The sequence below is a fragment of the Echinops telfairi genome, unplaced genomic scaffold (assembly GCF_000313985.2).
Source record: "Echinops telfairi isolate 266 unplaced genomic scaffold, ASM31398v2 ScPeMD7_23;HRSCAF=83, whole genome shotgun sequence".
Taxonomy (NCBI): Eukaryota; Metazoa; Chordata; class Mammalia; order Afrosoricida; family Tenrecidae; genus Echinops; species Echinops telfairi.
In genome coordinates, this window is record NW_022103920.1 from 46,950,947 (window position 1) to 46,971,500 (window position 20,554).

General features: G+C 39.7%; 1 protein-coding gene across 1 annotated transcript in view; it reads right to left on the bottom strand.

Moving 5' to 3' along the window:
• The window catches only part of SEMA3C (semaphorin 3C), a 183,342-nt gene extending 170,152 nt beyond the window's left edge, over positions 1–13,190 (bottom strand). The window contains exons 1-2 of the mRNA XM_004702624.2: positions 13,032–13,190; positions 10,803–10,942 (exon numbers count right to left, since the gene is read on the bottom strand). Of these exons, the coding sequence (XP_004702681.1) occupies positions 10,803–10,905 (103 nt within the window). The 5' untranslated portion in view covers positions 10,906–10,942; positions 13,032–13,190. The remainder of the gene's footprint in view (positions 1–10,802; positions 10,943–13,031) is intronic.
• Positions 13,191–20,554: the final 7,364 nt, after the last annotated feature.

The following is a 20,554-nucleotide window of genomic DNA, read 5'->3' on the forward strand; positions in this document are numbered from 1 at the left end:
ATATGATCTACAGTCTAATAAATTATTGCTAAAAATCCCTAATTAAAAATGTAAGCTATTTTGCACAACAGGGAAGTAAGATGCCTGCATGCAGTTGGTTAATATGGATATGAATGGCCTGTTATTTCTGCAGATTTTATAATAAGTATTGCAGAGTCTCTCCAGCTCTATACAAGCAGTGTTCCTGCTTTGTTCTCCTTTTCTAACACTAGCACTCTCCTTTCGTCTTGTCTCTGCTGCCATCGTGCTGCCTGGCCATACCCGAGACATTGAGCCTGTCTGGGATTCCATGTATCCACATGTCAATCTACTTTGCAGGCATTCTATTCTAAATGAGTTAACATATGTGAAAATCATTTGAAACATAAGGTTTTCTACAGCAGTGACATATTGAGTGCTCAAAAACATAAATGCCCATTGAATAAGAAAAGAAGATTCAAAGGGCTCTTTCTGAAAATCATGCACATGAGAAATGGAGACTAGACTTGCCATCTTTTACAGCTCAGCACATTGTTTCGCAACTAGTGGTACCCTAAAATAGCACATGGCTCAGCACTTAGCCCTGCCTTTTCTGTGTCCTTACTGCCGACTCTGACTCTATGCTGGAAAAGTCTCCCCTTTGTATCCCTTGCTTTTAAATTCCTTTCATTAATAACAGAGGACTTCAGTCAGACATAAATGAAAATGCACATGGCACAGGAATGCTGGAAGGTGCCCAAAGCCTGCAGTTCTCTTTCTCTATGTACTTTTATAGTAATGGAAATAAAGCCAAAATTGATAGATCTTTATACTTCATTAAATAAAAGAAGTTTAGGAAATGGAAAATTTGAATGTGTCTCAGCTTATTTAATGTTGCAATAGGATCCATAAATAAAGAATACTTGAACCATTTTTCCCTGTACAAGAACGCTGAGTCTATATTGAACTTATGGAGACCCCCAATGCATGGACCTCGCAATGTCAGGAGGATGAAGAGCACATGTTGCTGTAGCTGTCCTGTATCTGAGTTCTGACTCGATTTCAGAGGCACAAAGGGAAACATCACCCAGGCCAACAAAATAAACACTTTGCAAAGAAGTCATTCTCCTCTTCCTCCCCTTGAGAAATCCTAACTTGAGGCGAGGCTTTTGGTGTGAAGAACAGATTACACTTCCATTACTTTCAGGAGCGCAGGATGTTCAGAGAAAAGAGCCAAGCTCCCCTGTGGCACACTCTCAACATGTGGAATGGAGTGTCTTGATAAGAAAACAGGCTTTGAGAGTTTAGTTGTGATTTCTGAGGATCTGAGAACTAATCATAATGGAATCCACACAAAAGGGTCTGCCTCCGCAGTCTGACTGCTGCTGTTTGACTTTGGCTGTTTCGGGCCCAGTGAGTTCAGGCAAGTTACTTAGCTTTTCTACGCTTTCATTTTATAAACATAGAGACGGGTCTAATTTGCTGTGCTGCTAGAGAATCAAATGAAAACACATGAGGTATTTAGAATAATGCCCGACACAAAGGTAATGTTAACGTTGATTTTCATAATGAGTATAAAGAAATTACCCAAATATTTTAGAAACACAGAAAGCAAACCATCAACTTACACCCATAGAGGCAGAAATAACATGTACCTTTTGGTTATCAGTACAACAAAACAACTCAAACCCAAGGTCACTGAAGAGATTACGAATTCATAGCAACTCTACAGAACGAGGGAAAAGCTCCCTTGCAAGTCTAAGATGGTCAGCCTTCATGGGGAAAGGCAGCCTCCTCTTTCGCCTGCAGAGAGGCTGGTGGGCTGAGGACGGCAGCTCAGTGCCTGCCCCACTGCACAATGGGAACTCTTAGTTTAAGTCGCCGTCATCTAACTGAAATATAAATATTTAGATACAACCCTATAGAATCTGTAGAAATGTACACAGCCAGCCCTTTTGGGTTTTGTTTTCATGTAATGTCTAGCTCTGTGTTGTTGGGTAAACAGTTATGCACATAAGCCCCCACTTCTCATTCCAGGTCATTAGAGCACGCCCACTGCAGCGAGGTTGCATTTTTAGGAATGGTTTGGCATCGGAACATAATCTCTGGACATCGGAAATGAGCATATGAAAAATGAGAACACTCACCTTCAGTAGTAATGTCTTTTATATAACATATGAAAATACTCGTTTCTATTTGCTTTGAAACAATCTTAAAAATGAGACCCACAAATTATCATTGAGGTATATTTCTCCCTTATTATTTTCCAGAAGACAGTTTTTCCCATATCTGAAATAAATTTTCTCTTCCATAATTCAAGTCCATGAAAGATACTTCGTTTTATTTTATTTTATCTAATTATATAGATAAAAATAGACACAAATGGCTAATTTTATACTTTTACTTTAAAATGTATTCTTACTTGTCATGTATAATACTTTTTAACTTGCTAGGCTATCTCCGTAATACTACTTGACCATAGAAATTTTACATTTAAAGTGCTAGCCAGCTCCCACCTGCATTCATCTTTAAAGACAATCATTAGGGCGAGAGTGCAAAGAGCTTAATCAAACAGCACCCCAAGATGACTTTCAATTTATTAAAACATGCTGGTGTCATTTAAGAAGTTTAAGCAGCATTTAACTTAGACCATCGAAAGGGGATTAAAAAGAAACTGCAGTAACATTGATGTAGCTGAGAGCTAAATATTTCATAAGATTCAATACCACCTGAGTGAGCATTCTCCAAGACTAATGGGTAAATAAAGAACAATTGGCTTTTTATATTTCTCTTGAGCAGCTAAAGATGAGCTGTTTCCAACAAATGTGTCCTGTAATGTTAATGTTTCCAGAGTGGCACTTTGTTACTTTGAGTTTTTGTCCAATAGCAATTTACCAGCTTTGGGGTTTAGCTCATTAGTTCACAGGGATCCTTTCATTTGTTGTTGCAGTAACTAAGGTTTTTGTCAAATGATGCAGATATTAAAAGATAAATGAGGTATAGTATTCTATTGTCTATTTATTTAAATACCTTTGATATTTAAATACCTGGAGACCTTGATGTCTTTATTAATGAAAATTCATAACCGAAAGAAGATGAAAAGGATCACAAACTAAATAAAGGAAAGCGCTGTTGATTTTATGAAATCCTCTTATGTAATATGAATACTCCTATTTCCAAAGACAAACCTCACACACAGGCACTTGTACACTTTTCAACCACGGTCATGCAGACACATCTGTAATTATAAAATGCAACTTTGTGGGGGAAGACTGGCCAACATTAGGTAAGACAATTTGTATCAAAATTGTAAAACTCTTTTTAAGAGTTTTAATATTTTACTAGTCACTTTCCTTTTGAATTTTAGAAAAATAAATTATAAGCTTAAATGGGTTGGAGACAGTTTAATAAAAATGTATCTTTATTGTTCTGATGAATATAGGCACATGATTGATAGCAATCACAAAAAACTTGACCTTCCTGCCATTTTACCAATTAATTTGTTCTTGAGCTTGTATGGTTTCATAATACTTAAAATTAAAATACGCATCTCATAACAATTTTAAAAGAAAAGGAATTTATAACTAGAATCCAACTATTGCATGGTCAGTACCGTGACATGCAGTCTTTCTGAAGTCTATGGGCTATTTAAAGGCCCACTGACACATGATTGAATGTTCAGCCGGCTAACTGAAAGGCAGTCCAAACCTACCAGCCACACCTTGGGAGAAAGATGTGGCAGTCTCAGAAGAGTTCAACTCTGTCCTACAGTGTTGCTATGCATCCAAATGGACTCCAGGGATATGGACTGTGGTGTGTTAAAAACCTAAAAACCAAAGTCTTAGGGAGTCAATACCAATTCAAGGCTACCCTACAGGACAAGGTAGAACCGCCCCGGGGTTTTCTGAGACTATAACTCCTTACTTGAGTAAAAAGCCTTCAGCAGAGAGGTTGTGGTTTTGAACTGCTGACCTTGCAGTCAGCAGTCCATCTTGCAGCCATTATGCCACCAGGGCATGTTGGTTTTATCTTATGTCTTTATTTCATGAAATATTTTCTAAACATAAAAATACACGAATAAAATAACAGTCTAGTATTTATCAGGATTGTAGTTTAAAAAATAAAATAATGCCAAATCACTCAGAGGTTTGTATTTGAGAGAAATACCACCCACATCACTTCTTTGGTTAAGAGGAAAACCTACCGTGTGACACTGAACAAGAAAACTTCTGAAGGAAAAGGAGCTCGAGGCAGTAGTGGGTTGCACGCTGGGCTGCTAACGGCACGAACAGTAGTTCAAAACCACCAAGTGTTCTGCGGGAGACAGAGGGGACAGTCCACTGTGGGGAAGAGTTACAGTCTCCTCCATGGCTGCCACACACTGTTCACTAGGAGTCAGAAGCCACTGGGTGACAGTGATGTTTGTTTTGTTTTGCTTTGCTTTCTCGCTAACTTCTGAATAGCACGTTACTCAGCCTTAAAACCAAAGAAACAAAGTCGTTTTGCTATTTCAGTAATTTAAATCATGAATACCACCATAACTATATATTAGATCCATAAATTCAATAAAGTATATGTTGAACTTATTTTTTTCACCCAAAGGACTCCAAAATTTCAACTTACTCAACTTGAAAAAGTAAACTATACTACTTAGTAGTTATTGCTTTGGGGACTATATATATCATCTTTATTTGATGTGGATATGGTTGCATTCCATACTATGAAGCTGAACTGGATGAGAAACCATCTCATATACCTTGCCTCCTGAGATTTTGTGGTGATTTTAAGTGCCCCCAAACTGATAAAAACTGTCTATACTTCCAAGCTGTATCATTTATACCATGACAATCTTAAGAAGTGAACTGTGTAGGCCAGACTGTATGAAGCTCAACTGTATTATGGAAAATCAAGACTGAAAAAATAAACTAAAAAATGATTTGGGTAAAATGGTTTAAAATTCTAGACGTATCTAGAAATGCTAAACAAGATTGCATACCTAGATGTGGATAGATTGAGGATTGAGACACGATAGATTTAGGACTGAGATCTATGTCTGATAGGCAACCAATTAAGTGGTCTCTTCCAGTTAAACAGTGAAAACCTAGGCTTGTAATCAAAACACAAATAAAATTTTCTGGCAGAAAAGATTTAGAGCTTACAGAAGTAAAATGGCTGTAAGGGAGAAAATGTGGTATTTAGACGATTTTGAAATAAATGTTGAGTTCTCAGACAATACTGAGTTTTTAGTTTTACTGTGTAAATTTGGAGGTAGAAGGAGAAAATAATCAATAGCTATGTACTAGAGGATTGATCTAAAGCTGGCTGAGTAAAAAATGAACATTATTGTGCTCATAATGTTTATATTTCAGTGGCAGGAAATGAAGACAAGACATATCTTTTGCATTTTACCTAGTGCTTGCCACTGTTTCAAGTTACTGAAATTCACTGAAAGAACATTCTTACGAGAACGAGGATAATGTAGATACTGGAGCATAAGCCAACCTGAATATGAACCAAGGCACCTAATTTTACCACAAAAGCTGCATTTAAAATGTGCTGAAAAAACTCGGCTTATACATGAGTACATATGGTAAGCATCCATTACGGTGACAGGGTTCCAAAAAATGTCAAAATTTGTGTTTTGAGTTGCCACAAATGCAAGTCTCCATGCTAAAAGCACTGAGGGTTGGGCATTGAGCTGCGACTCAGAAAGTTGGCAGTTCTAACCCACCAGCTGCTTGACAGAAGAAACATGAGGCTTTCTGCCCCCATAAAACTTCAGTCATGAAAACTCTAGATAGAGTCTTTATGAATTGGAATTGACACTGTGACAGTGAGTATTCTAAGTAGAGAGCAGGTTATTGCAACACAAATGAAGACTATATATTTTGCCCTAGGAAAAGCTTGTAATTGTGAACTGTATGGCAAGTCTTCGTGATGTTGACTATGGGTACCCACTTCACATTCTTCATTCATTTAATCATCAAAAATAGCTCTATGCATATGGGTCATTCCTGTTTTTCAGATGCTAAGATTTTGGATCAAGGAGATAAATAAACTAATGAATCATGATTTAAAATTAGTTCTGAATTACTCTAAAATCCATAATTTATAAATAGTTTATTTGCGTTCCATTTCTCTCTCAGGTTCTTCATACAAAATTATCTTGAAATACTAAAAGGAACTCTTGTGGATGATTTTTCCAAAGAAGGTAACATTTATAAATCAAAACTAAACTGTGATATTGTATCATTTTAGGTCAACATGGGTTCTTAGAGATATTTTAGACCTCTTTTTTTTAACTGAAATTATTTTAATTGATTTTTAATTAGTCTTGACAAAGCCTCAAAGTTTATTATTGACAAATCAGGATGATTTTAAATAGACGGATAATGATAAAAGAGCCGAGGTGGCATAGTGAACCAGGAGTGGAGCGGCTAAGCATTAAGTCAGTCATTTAAACCCAGCAGCCGCTCCCTGGCAGAAAGGTGACGCTCCCTCCTCCCATAAAGATGTACACCCGGAGGCACAGGGGCAGTTCCACTTCGTCTTCTAGGGTCACAATGAGTTGGAATCAATTCAGGGCAGTGAGTGAAAGAGAATAATTAAAACATATTTCATCAAAATACATTGGATAATGCTAAATCAGTACTTTGATAGAAATGTATAGTGTAAATGGACTCAAATCAATGACTCAAGCTTCTAGGTTAAGAAGTTACAAAAGGAAGATAAATTTGAAGTAATTAGAAATAAGGTAACAATGAATTTTATAGCACAAATCAATGAAGTATTAAACAAAAATGGTAGTATATAAGTTAAATCAAAAGCCATCTCACTAAAGAGATGAATAAAACCAATCAACCTCTAGCTAAAAAAAATCATGTTGTATATAATGATATGTAACTATCGACCTATTAGTTTTTATCACCAAAATTCAATATAAGCAAACTGCATGCATTTCCGTGGATTTTATAGTCATCTACAAAGCTGTTTGGAATAAAATGTGAAATCTAAAATAACAACATATGGTTATCTAATTGAAGTCACAGCTCTTTTAACATGGGGATTTTAACTTGCCCAAATGTAACTAAGTAATAACATTTGAAGTGCATCCTTCCATCATAGGACTGATGACCATCTGGTTGACCTTGCTCTAGATCAATAGGAAAGTCCAATGTGTAAATTATGGTTTCTGAAAGGCTATCACTATTTTGTTCTACCACAAGAAGAAGAAAAATGAGGATGTGAGAAGAGAGCTCTTATTTCACACACTTTTAAATTGACAGAGATGCTTAATTGAACCATAAGACCAGACGGAGAGGATTTGTCAAATGTTCCATGGAAAAGAAGGATAGTAAGAGAGATTTCAAAATGAAAGGGCCAGAGTCCAGGCAATTATGAGGATATTTAATGATATAGCTATTGAAAACATGATACAAATAACCACTGTCTGATAGGTCTTTAAAATATTTGAATTTATTCAAGATCATCTTCCAATACTTGAGTTCGGGTTCACATCTTGAGATATGAAAAAACGCAGGGGGATACAGATCCATATGTACTGCTCAAAATCTATAGTGACATATAGGTCAAGTCTACAGCAAAGCTCTAGAGTTTGATATCAAGATTAAAACATTTTGAAAGATTCATGGTAATCTACTCAGTATGCTATTCTTATTTTATTACATCACAGGGTAATAAGGAACTGCCAACAATGAATCTGAAATAGGGATCTCAAGGTGTGACATCCGATAAGCAAGGAACTTTGAATTAATGGTTGATGTTACCATGATTTTACAGTTATTTTTTCCCAAAGAACTTTTCCTATGTTACCTGCTGAATATGGTTTATTTTAAGGCTCTAAAAAGTTTATTTATGAAGTGTTAAGTCTCTAATTAAATGTATTATCTATAGTGATATATCCCTTTATATAATTACCAAATGAAATGGTTTTCAAAATATTTGATTATTTGCAAGTAATGCTCTTCGGAATGGTAGAGTATTGTCAGGCAATATAGCAATATATTGTCAAAGCAATAGTTTAGTCTTATCATGCTCCATTCTATACACCTTATTAATTAAATGGATCTTATTCTTCAAGAATCTGTTTTGTATTTGAGATCATTCAAACTATTACAGCATTTTTTTAAAAATCATAATTTCTAGTCATGCTAAAAAATAGTATTTATTGTCCTGCATCATATTTGCTTTGTTCAATAAGATCGAAGTACTTAATTTCCTGATATAAAAGATAAATTATAATCATCTTCAAATATATACTTGATGAACTACACCTCTGTTCTTAAAATCTACATCAAAAGTTTGGGTTAGTTTGGATGTAACGTGAGATGCTGCATCTAAACGATGGGACCCCACCATCTCCTTTTACACTGAGAATTGTTAGAGAAGGAAAAACTATTGCTTTTCAATGCCTTTTTATTTTTGTTCTCATATTAGGAGAAAAGGTATGAACAAACTGCAAAAATGCTTTAGTTATTAACAGAAGAGACATGTCACAGCATCTACTCTTCTCTTCTTCACAACTTAACTGGATAGCCAAGGGTTTTAATGGGAATGCCTGGCTTGCAGGGTAAGGAAGCAATTAGAAGTGCACATACTCCAGGTTCTAAATATGGCTCCTTCGCTACTTATAATGACCTTGGAAAAGAGCTCTTGTGAACTCTAAAGAAAGAAAGAAAACACGGTCATTTGACTGGTAAGTGTCAGCCATACTGTTGTAGGAAGTTCAAGATAAGAGAGTCTTTGAGACATCCTGCTAAAGGCAGGCCTGAGAACTATGCATCTAGTCAATGGCACTGAAGTTTTAGCAAACACAAAATTGAAAGAAATAACGAAAATATAAATGACCCTGACAGATTGGGATTCTTCATCCATTAGTTTCTTCTCTTTTTGTTTTTAATGTTTTTTCATACAACCAGAATATTTGGTACATTTATTATTTTGACAGCTAATTAAAAATAATTTTCTTACCATATATTTCAGTGGTTTACACATATAAAAAAAGAGTTGTACAATCATCACGACAATAAATTTTAGAACATCTCCTTCATCCTTGTACTTATTATTAGCTCCCTACTTTTATCCAAACTCTCCCTCTCCTAACACTAAGAAGCCCTTCATCCAGTTACTGTCTCTATAGACTACCCTGTCCTGGATCTCATACACAAAGACATACGATGGCCCACCGCATAACACAATTACAAAATTAAACACAGTAAGACCTCAATCCAAAAGAAGCAGGAAATACCCTAGTACAAATTCAGAATGTGTCAAAAGGGAGAACAAATGAGAGTGCTGAGCTTAACCTGGTCACCTAAGCCTGGTAGGGGGGGGGGCGGGGCTCGCTGTCATTCGTGTTGTTGTTTTTAGGTACCAGAGTCAGTTCCAACCCATAGCTACATTGCACAATCCTGGACTATCTTCACAATTGGTCCTATACTTGAGCCCACTGCTGCAACCATGGTGTCAATCCATCTCCTTGAGGACCTTCCCCTCCTTTGCTGCCCCTCTCTCCCGTGCATGATGTACTTCTCAATAGCTTTCTCCAAATCAGGTGCTCAGATTGTAAGCTCTATTACCCTTCCCTTCTCCGAGTTAGTGGGATTTCCAAATCTCATCCTTCCTGCATTGCCTCTGAATGATGTGGTGCACCTCAAAAGGCAAAAGGCTAAGGCCCCGTTGTCGACAGCGCGTGATCTAGTTCTCCAAGGTCCAGATAGAAACTCAGTCAAAATTGCCTGATGAGGGGCGGTTTCTCCCATTGGAGAATTGTTCCCAATGTAGGGTGGTGTACCCACCAACAGCAGTGAAATCACCGCCTCTGATACAGCTATCACCCACCACCACCACCACCACCACCCCACCACTCTCCTCTGGATCTGCATTCACAGTAAGGTTTGCTGAGGACCCTTGTAGGAGTGTGTGTTGATTTGAGGTGACTGTGGAATGATACTATATGACAGGAACTGATAGGTCTACACCCTCTCCCTCCAACATGTGAAAGTGACCCCAGCCTGACGTAAAGTTTCCTCTGATAGAATGGTTTTTAAGATGTTCCTATTAGAGGGTGCGAGAGGATCTCAGCCATTTCTTACCTGAACTGTCTTATTACTATGGGTTCCTCCATTGACCAAAACCATCTATCTTTTAACCATATTCATTGGAGGTTTTTTCACACATTTGTCCAAACGTCCTCTCAGAGCACCCAATACCTTTTATGTTTGAAAATATGAAACTATATAGACTTCCCTAAGTTTCTGAAAACATTTGTATACACTAGCAAAAGATATAACATGTTTCCAGCTACTCTCTGAGAGTTTTTCAAATGAGAACACTGTGATAATCTTGTGGAAACAGAAGACAGGCACACCACGAGAGTGTAACATAAGGAATGATCCATTTCCAGATAAATGTCTAAAATTCATTGGGACAATTTTTCAGCAATTAAATATACATTGCTCTTCCTGTTGCTGAGGATCAGTACATTCATTATAGCACATGCATTATTCAAAACTAGTTGAAGGTTATGGTCAAAATTCTTAGGCATCTTCCCCCAACTCATATACACATTAAAAACACTGAAGAAACTTCAGGGACAAAAAAGTAGCATACATTTCAAGCAAACATTTTCTCAAAGGTAATAGAGATCTTTAACTTAATAATCAATCATTTAAAATGCCCACATCATCCCAAAGACAGTGTAAAAAATTGTTCTGAAATTGGACCATACTTAATAATTTTCTCTCATTCATTTATCCATTTTCTAATCTGGATAATAAAGAAAAAATAATATTCCACCCCAAAGTACTCATCAACTTCCTTACCATCAAATGTCAAGAAAACTCGTGCTTGGGGCTGGGAAGATCCTCTTGCACAGGTGGAATAAGCAAATACTCCAATCAACACGTGAATTGCCCAGAAAGCCATTTCTTGAGATTTGCTAGATAATATCCAAGGAAAGTATCTGTAAAACAGACGGCACATTTTTAACTATATCTATTTTCACATTCTAGGATTATAAAGAGTTAACCTAGTCTGAGCACTCTAAAAAGACTGAACTTACCATATATACTCGAGTATAAGCCGACCCTAATATCAGCTGAGGTACCTAATTTTACCACAAAAACTGCATTAAAAATGTGCTGAAAAACTCAGCTTATACATGAGTATATATGGTATGTAGCAGTGCAAACAGTAGGAGGTGCTGTAACTTTGTTTCTCAGCTATGAAAATTTGGACTTGATTCATTTGGGTCTAGAAGTTTGGGGAACAAGAACTGTTTCATCTTCCAGCAAATGTGGTTAATAATGAAACAGAACAAAGCAGCAAGCAACTAGGTATTGGATTCCAGAAGAAAATTATATTTAAACTTAGTCTCCCTAAAACAGCACATTATGTTTATTTTTAAAAGATGCTACCAATAAGTTATTAGTAGATGAAAAATCCTCATGGCCTCTATAAGTATAGTAGCTGGAAGGGGCTCTCTCGTGAACATTCCTGTGTCTCCATTTACATCTATGCTCGTTATTTCTCTTGCAGTCCTGGTATCTGAAGTGATGTTTCTATACATAAATCTAGCCCAATCCTTGATCAGTAAAATCACTCTAATCAGTGATCTACCAATTTATAAGACCGTGCAGCTGTGAATGATGCTGATGACATAACCATGGACCTGTGCCAAAGTCATTGCAATGAGCTAGTGGTGAGCTACCTAGTGAACTGCATAGCCACCAATGCATATTTTTAATAAATCAACCAGAAAGTGGGCTGTCAACACTGGAAAAGATAAATCAGAGAGACAAGTGTTACAGCTGGAAGCTGGGGCTATAAAATGAATACATGCTATTAACTAATCTCAGAATATCAAGGAAAGCCAGGTAATAGGTTAGTGGGAACCTACAGTAGCCACAATATGCAAAATAAAAAGAATCCCATTATGTTCAATTCCATATACTTGCACAATAGAATGACCTGGAGACTTGAACTCTGGTATCTATGTGTACAGTGTACAACAATGTTGAGCTCCAATATTGTGACTTCTAAAATTTTATCCCCAACTTTATTCCATAAAGAAATGTCTCTAAACACTGAAATTCATGCTTCCTTAATTCCTAAGCCAAAGAAGTCAGCTTCCAATGCAATTGTTAACAAAAAGTATCAATTGATTTCCTCAGAGTTAGAAAGGAAATCTACACTCTTTGCCACACAGATGGCGGGCACCCCAAGAAATGTTTGTGTTGGTAATTTTCAAAAGGAACAGTTTCTTCCTGCTTCCACAACCTCTTCACCCTGTCATCCCTCAATTAATTTAGAAGAAAAATGGATTCCACCGGTACTTTCTCTTACCAATTCACTCCCTAGTTTTGTTGACTTTATTTTTAACTATAGATCTAAAATCAAAGCACAAGCCTTTAAATATATCCAATCCAAGCAAGCTAATGATATTTGCACAATTTATATATTGCTATTATTAGTACCCCATTTGATATGTCCCCGCGAAAGGAAATGCTGATATAAATGGAAAAGGGTAAAAAATTGGGGTGCGGGGTGTGTGTGTGGGGTGGGGGATTGGATTTGACAGGTCAAATGAAAGGAGTCCTTGAGCAATCAGATTTCAGTCCTACCTAGCGATGATGAGTGTGAAGCCCAGACTGGCACGCGTTCCCTCCTGACCCCAGGATCTGACTTCTGTGTTTAACGATACAGAGCATCTTTACAGGCTGCTTTCTGATCCCCAAACCAACAACGTGTGACACGATTCACACATGGTGTGGGAAAAATACTGTCCCGTGGCCTTTCTTGAGCGATTTTGCCAGGGAACGCTCCGCCAAGTGTCAACTTTCCACTCCGCAGGTGTCACTGCCTAAAGCAATCACTGCAGCCGGCTCCCGGCGAGCGCACCATTTCCCGGACGCACCGCGGGCGCTCTTAGGAAAACGTCCTCCCTGGAGCACCTGGAGCCCCGAGAAGTCCTCCCCGAACCCCAACATCATCACAACCCAGTTCGGTTTGGGAACAGCGACCACGCGGAAAGTAACGTCTGGTGCGCTTACCGAAGTGCCAAGGAATCGGCTCGAAGAAGTCGTCAATGTGTGGCTGCTTGGCTCGGCGCGTGTCCCCAAACCTGGTCCCCGAAGACTAGAATGCCTAGAGCGTCCCAGCGGCCGAAGTGTCTCGCGGGCGCTCGGAGTTTCTTTGTAAAGCGCTCCCCGCCCGCCGCCGCCGCAGCCGCCGGCACCCGCCGTGAATGGAAAGTGGCCGGCGCTGGGCGCGCGCGCCGGTGTCCGGTTACACCCCGCCCCGCCCCTCCCCGGGCGCGCCGCCGGGACACGGGCCGCCAGGCCCCACCCAGAGCGCCGCCCGGGAGAGGGTGCCAGGGGGCCGCGAGGGAGGGGCCCAGGCGGGGCCGAGCCGGACCGCGGAGCCCGGACCCCGGAGACGCAGGAATGCGCGGCGGGCGCGGGGAGGAGCTGCGCCACCACTGGGCTCCTTTTGCGGCGAGCGGCGCAGTGAGAAACTTGCACGTGCGCCGAGCTTTTTGTTTGTTACCCGCAGCTCTTGGAAAGCGCACCAGCTCGGCTGGCCGTAAATCTCAAAGTGCAAACCAGTTGTGCCAAAGAAGAATCACTGCATCCTTTTAAGGCAAAGAGATGCGGGTTGTTTTTCTGGGTTGTTGTTTTTTTTCTTTCTTTTTTTTCCCTAAAGCAGGAGTCCAGATAAGCCAACAACCTTATCATAGAAGCGGAGCCCTTTAGCAGGTATTGTTTCCTGTGGCATTTCCTTTCTGCCCTGAAGGCAGTAATTCTGCTTCTACCCACCCTCACCCCCGACCCAACCACACACACTGATTCATACACAGAAACCTACCCTCCAGGACACTCCCAAAACAGGACAAAAAATCGTTTCACAATTTTGTGGATGAAGACTGCTCAGAATGATGCCAATGGATAGAGGTCATAAAGGGAGAGGTCTCAAGAGTAGGTATGTTCCCAGCACGACTTTCAGATAAAATTGCTAAGCTTTGGAACTGACTTTGATGTGTAAGTGAAAATTACTTCCCCAGACCACATGAATCCGATGCTGGAACACGGGAGAAATGACCCTCAACCCCCACGGAGGAACTGGCACTTGCTTAACATCACTGCGGCCCACGGACGGCCCCGCAGACGTCACTGTACAGAGGGATTGTGCAACGTTTCTATCTTATTCGTTATCTGTTTTTTAATAAGGCAAAAGCAGAACCGTTGAATTATTATATACTGTGACATAGGAGCTCTGGTGGCATAGTGGTTTAGGTGCTAACCACAAGGTCAGCAGTTTGAAACCATCAGTAGCCCCTAGGTGGGACAGAGATGAGACTTTATGCTACCATAAAGAATTACAGTCTTGGAAACTCATCTGGGCAGTTCTACCCTCTTATGTAGAGTCACTATGAGGCAGCATTGACTCCCTAGCTGAGTGTGGTTTGGGGTGACATTAAAAACACCTCTGAGGGTACAAACACATCACTCCAGTGGGGTAGTTGCATTGAATCTCAGGAAGCAGGAAGAGAAGAGATGTTTCAAAATTCCAGGATCACGCATGATGTTCAGTAAATATAAACGTGTGTCCAACTCTTGCTGTATAACCAAGAAATGAAGAGATTAAGTCAAATGAAACATAAATTTAAGAATCTAAAAATCCTAAAATAATACCTTCTAACAGACCTGCTTGCAAAGGAAATTCTTGGTTAACAGATACATCATTTTTTAAAGTTAATACAGACCCGTTTAAAGAATGTTTGTAAGGGTTAGTAAGAAAAACATATCAGCAGCTCCTTGACATTTTTTTATAATGACTTTAACTCTCAAAACTTCTGACAGTATTACAAATCAGATGTAAATGTCAATACGTGCTACACACGCTGCTCTGAAACACCTCTGAAACTGATTAAGATCCAGGTTATATTACTGGCCAGTATCACTTTTCCCCTTGCATTTGACTCAGAATTTATAATACAAGGAAGGAGGAAAACATCATTACAAAGCATAATTGGTGTGAACATCAACAAATTAGATAATTATTACTTTAGAAAATGTGGGGTCATTAGCAAATACTTATTCTGCAATCCATGTAAGCTACCATATGTTTACCCATTTTATTGCCAAGTTTCCAAGAACCAAGATAATAAAATTTAAGATGAGGGAATGTCAAGGGAGTGTAGTACCCACTTCAATTCCCCAGAGCCCGGAGAATTAGTTCAATCCTTATACACCCTCATCAGACTTTGGCGACTATGACAAATAGCTTGGGTTTAATCATAGTCTATGAAACTTGTGCCTAGACTCCCTGCTGTCTTGCCTGAATAAACCACCTTTCGATGTGCTCCTGGCATTGAATGGTATTTGCTTAATACTGAGACATTTACCATTGGCCGCACCTCAAAATGAATCATAAAAACACTGAGTCAGGCACAAGGACACAACTATTGCTCATGTTTGCCTGAAACGAAAGTTTAAGAGTAGCAACCATTTAATTCCACTTCCCCTTCTTCATAATGCTGAGGTGCCTAAAAGCAAGAAATGAGACCTATAGGTAAGCAACTTGGTCCCAAGGCTTATCAACAGTTAATGCTCTTGGCTTCCAACTAGAAGGTTGGACGTTCGAGTCCAACCAGAGGCACCTCAGAAGAAAGTCCTCGATCTAGTTCTGAACGTCCAGCTATTGAGAGTCATCTGAAGCACACTCTAGTCTGGCCCACGGAGGCCACCATAACTTGGAATAAACTTGACGGTAATTTTAGGTAGCTTAGCATAGGGATTGGAGCATCCATTACACATGCTCAGAGGCGCAGCTTTCCGACCAGGAGGGGGGCGGGGGTACACCTGGGTAGGTGCTGCACCTGGATTGGCCCACCTAGGCCAGGTGAATTCAATTCAGCCAATGGGTTCAACCAAGGTCATCAACCACAGCTCCTACAGAATAATTGAAAAGGCAGGATCCAGGCCGGACTTTCTCTCTCTAACAGCTTCTAGGCAGGTGGTGTGGGGATACGGGTGCCTGTGTAAACCTGAAACTTCTTTCATAAAACTCACTTGGATCACAAACCAGGCTTCGGCATGAATTCTTTCTCATGCGCGCGGAGCCAAGGACCGAGGTATATCCCACCCACCCGCAGATCTAACAGTAACTGGTTTTATCTAAGAATGTAGGTGGCTCCATCCTACTATTCTAGAGTTTGTAGTCTTGTCTATTGCTTTAGAAGTAGGAAACAGCATGAACTGAGTAAGTAACTCACTGCCCTCAATTCCATTCCAACTCATCGCGACAGTATTGGACACATTAGAACTTCTCTTTGGGGGTGCTGAGATTTTAAATCATTACGTGGGGAGCAGACATCCCCTCTTTGCTCCCACAGAGCCAATGGTCGGTGTGAGAGAGACTGACCTGTGGTCCGCAGCACCTTTTGTAGTCCACTGTGCCTCCGAGTAGATAGACTGCTTGGAAAACCGGAGCCCAAACCACACCAATCGCCTCAAACCACCTGCTCAGGAGGCCCTCCTATGTGTCAGAATGAAACTGTGTTCTGTGGGACTCCTAACGGTTGGTTTTTCAGATGTGGGCCATGAGAACATTCATTTGAGTTATTTCTGAGTGGCTTAAACCTACCAACTTTTTCATTCCTGGCTGAGCTCTTGATTCTGAGTACGCTTCCAAAAGTTAATGGGAAAATTCCATTTTCTTTCCATTGTATTTGGCAACCAACTTTTTAAAACTCACTCACTGCCATCGAGTTGATTCTAACCCACACTGACCCTGTAGGACAGAGTAGAACTGCCCCTATAGATCTGTGGGATTATAATCGTTTCTGGAAGTAGAAAGCCCCATCTTTCTCATGCACAGTGACTGGTGGTTTCAAACCAGAGACCTTGAGGATCACAGGCCAAAGCATAACCCCTGTTCCTCCAGGGTTCCTATATATAATTCTCTAGAACACCTCCTATTTGCACCACTCAGGAGTTCCTGGTTGACATTAGATGGGGGGGTACAAAATGTATCTAGGAAGTAACAGTACAGCTGATGTGAGCTCTAGTCATAAAGTTGGCTTCTCTCAAAATGTGCTCTGGAGCAGAGCATTCATGTGAAAGTACTTACCAGCATTCTCACTGAGATGCTGAAGAAGGAGTACAACACTATGCGTGAAAGCGTTTTTTGGTGAGTTAAAGTAGTCATTGAGTGGACTCCGACTCAAAGCCATCCACGCACAACAGAACAAAACCCTGCATGATCCTGTGCCATCCTCACAAGTGCCTTCATGTTGGAGCCCATCCCTGACACTGATGATGCATCTCATTGAGGGTCTTCCTCTTTTAATCGGAAGGAATCACTACTTCCCCAAGCATGGTGTCCTCCTCCAGGGCCTGGTCTTTCCTGAAAACATGTAGGAAAGTAAGTAAGACAAAAGCTTGCCATCCTTGCCTCTAAGGAGCACTCTGGCTGTACTTCTTCTAAGAGAGATCACTTTGCTCTTTTAGCAGTCCAGGAAAATTTCAATATTCTTACCAAACACCATCATTTGAATGAGTCGGTTTTTCCTCGGTCTTCCTTATTCAATGTCCAACTTTCACATGTATATATGAGACGATTAAAAATACCATGACCTAGATCGGGTACACCTTAGTCCTCAAACATATTTTTGGTGGTCCTGAAATAAAAAGCTATTGAATTAAATATATTTTGCTAATTTTGAATAATATATCTGTATCTCCTTTATAAGTACTCCTATACATCTTCTTATTCCAACTATAAAGAAATAGATTGTTTTCAGAGGCTTCCTGCCTTCCCATCAAAGAGATGGTATGTGTGAATTAACTCTACCCTTACTAGAAAATCAAACAATCTCCAGAGATTTGAGAGTAGACTTCCTTTTAATCATCATTAATATTTTTGACATAGGCCCACATATCATCTATAGCTAGAACATAATGTATATACCAGGCACTTTATATATTAGCTCTAGAACATTCTAAAATGGATTATTTTGCAAGCAAAAAGACACAGGTCCAAGTCATGGCTATTGGATTTTGGAAAAGAAGGAGAATTAACCCCAGGCATGACTGACTGCATCAAACTCAGTGCCATCAAGGTGAGTCCCACTCACAGGGTCCCCATCAGATAGAGCAGCTCTGCCCTTGTCTGTTTCTGAGCCTGTGTGTCTTCCTGCCTGGTGGTTCTCCCACGGAGCCCCTGGTGGACACGTGTTTAGCAGCCCAAGGTGACCCCACTATGCCTCAGAGCTCCCAACCTAAGCAATGGCCACCCTGATTTCTTACCTTGCTCTTCACTTACCTCTGTTCTCCTCTCCTCTTTGTGACTTTAAATATTTATTCTTTCTGTCACTGCCAGATGATAGCCCTTTCGCTTTCCTGAACTATCTCTTTAGAAAATCTGTTCTCCAAATGACTGTTTACTTCCATCAGCCCTGCTTCTCATGGGTTACCTTCAGGGTGCTGAGGACGAAGCTGGTCAAACAGGTCTGGCCTAGAAATGTGGGTGTGGAATTACCAGCTGGGGATTTGATAACCTGTCATACTTCCTTCATCAAAACAAAGTTTGAGTTTTCATCAGGATACGTGTTTCTCTGCTTTTCTTTTCTACCTATCTCATATAGTTTATTTTACATATGGCTGATACATGTCCCTGGTACTTGATTTCGTGCCCTGCTGATATGTACTAAACTCTATGCATTTCAAATTCGAATGCCCCTTTGGCATTAAACAAAGTAGCCTGCTGACAGTGGTTTCCCTGGAGCAGAAAACTGTCCAGAGGAGCCTTTGCCCTTTTTGACCCTTCGTACCTTTGGAGTTTACACCACGTGACTCTATGAACTATTTAAAAAGTACATTGACTCTAATGTTTATACCTTATAATATTTCAAAGGTGAAGCTAGACTATGAACTACTTTTCGGTGTGAGAGTCTCTTGGTGACTTGTTGCTGTCATATACACACGCCTTTTGTACATGACAACGCGAGGCAGGCTGTAACTGCCCCTGAGTGTCAGATGCGTGCTATGAGGCTCAAAAATAACCACCTGCTGGAGCAGTGATTGCAGGACTGTTGGTTATGGCTAATTGAGTCCCAACTATGGCCGTTTAGCATGGTCACAGACCTTTTCCATGCAATAGTCAGGTTTTACTAGTGTTCTACTCGTCGTGGACTTTAAATGACTGACTAGAGAGTAGTTTTAAGTTGTATAAACAACAGCTTTCACACCCCAGCAAAGACATTGTGATAATGAAAGTACATGATAAATGCAGTTCAATTCCGTTCATCCCAGTGATCCCCAGTAGGAAGTGAGAGCTATGTAGGAAATGTACAATATTAACCCAGTTATTCTTTTCATGTGGTTAATGTACACACGTTAGTGCTTTGAAATTCCAAGCAATGTTTAATATATTTCAAGAAGAGTATACAATGTTCATTTTTAAACAAACATAGGATAGTTAGCTCCTCTGGAATATTTCAACTCAATATTTTTCCATATTGGTGTATGTACATTGCTCTGGGCCTATTGAATTTTAGGCCAGAAGAGGGAGTATCCTTTAAAGGGCATTTATTACTTCATAGACACCCTATAAATAATATTTATTTTAATCTCTGTAGCAACTTAAAAAGGAAGATATAAATATTGTCTTCATTTTACAAACAAGGAAGCTGATTCAGAAACTTGAGTCATTTTTGCCTATCTGTATCTGTATGATACCCACCGAGTCTTGTTGCAAGTTCATACTCTTTCCCTTACCTTTTGTTGCATTCATCTAATAAACACTTCTTAAGAAACGGGAATGTGAAGCGTCTGAGGGATGTGAGCCTTGTTTTTTGCTAGGTATTCATGACTTTGTCTCATATATATGAATTTTAAATGCACAGATCTTATTGTTACTATCAACATATACACAACTTGAGAGCAAAATCGTTATATAATTCTCCTTTATGTCTTTTACACCACATGGTATTGAGATGGGAGCCCCAGTGGTGGAGTGGCCATATGCCAGACAGCATGCGTTTAGTTGCGGTTTGGAGTACTGAGATGGTGAAAGAACAGAGTTGACACAGAGAAGGAGTTCAAAGTATGTGAGTAGAGAAGCAGAATGGTCAGGGGAAAAGAGAAAATTGTTAGAAAATTTAATTGCACAAGAATTCTTTCATCATGCACTGAGTACATGAATAATTGCATAACTTGGTAATTTCCATTCAAATATCAGTTTTATACTTACATAAATACAGTAAATAGCATGACAAAATCAAATTTGGACATTGATTCATGAAGTGCATTATAGCAGGTGAAGTTGAGTCAGATTTTAAAATTCACTCACTAAATACCATTAAGTCAATGTCATCTCATAGAGGACAGGGCAGAACTGGCCCTATGAGTTTCTGAGACTCTCCTTACCAGAGTAGAAAGCCTCATCCCTCTCTCTTGGTAAGGCTGGTGGTTTCAAACTGCTGACCTTATGATTAACCACCTAATGCATAACATTGTAGACCAACCAAACCAATCTATTGACTAGAATTGGCCTTCTGAGTTTCCCCGAG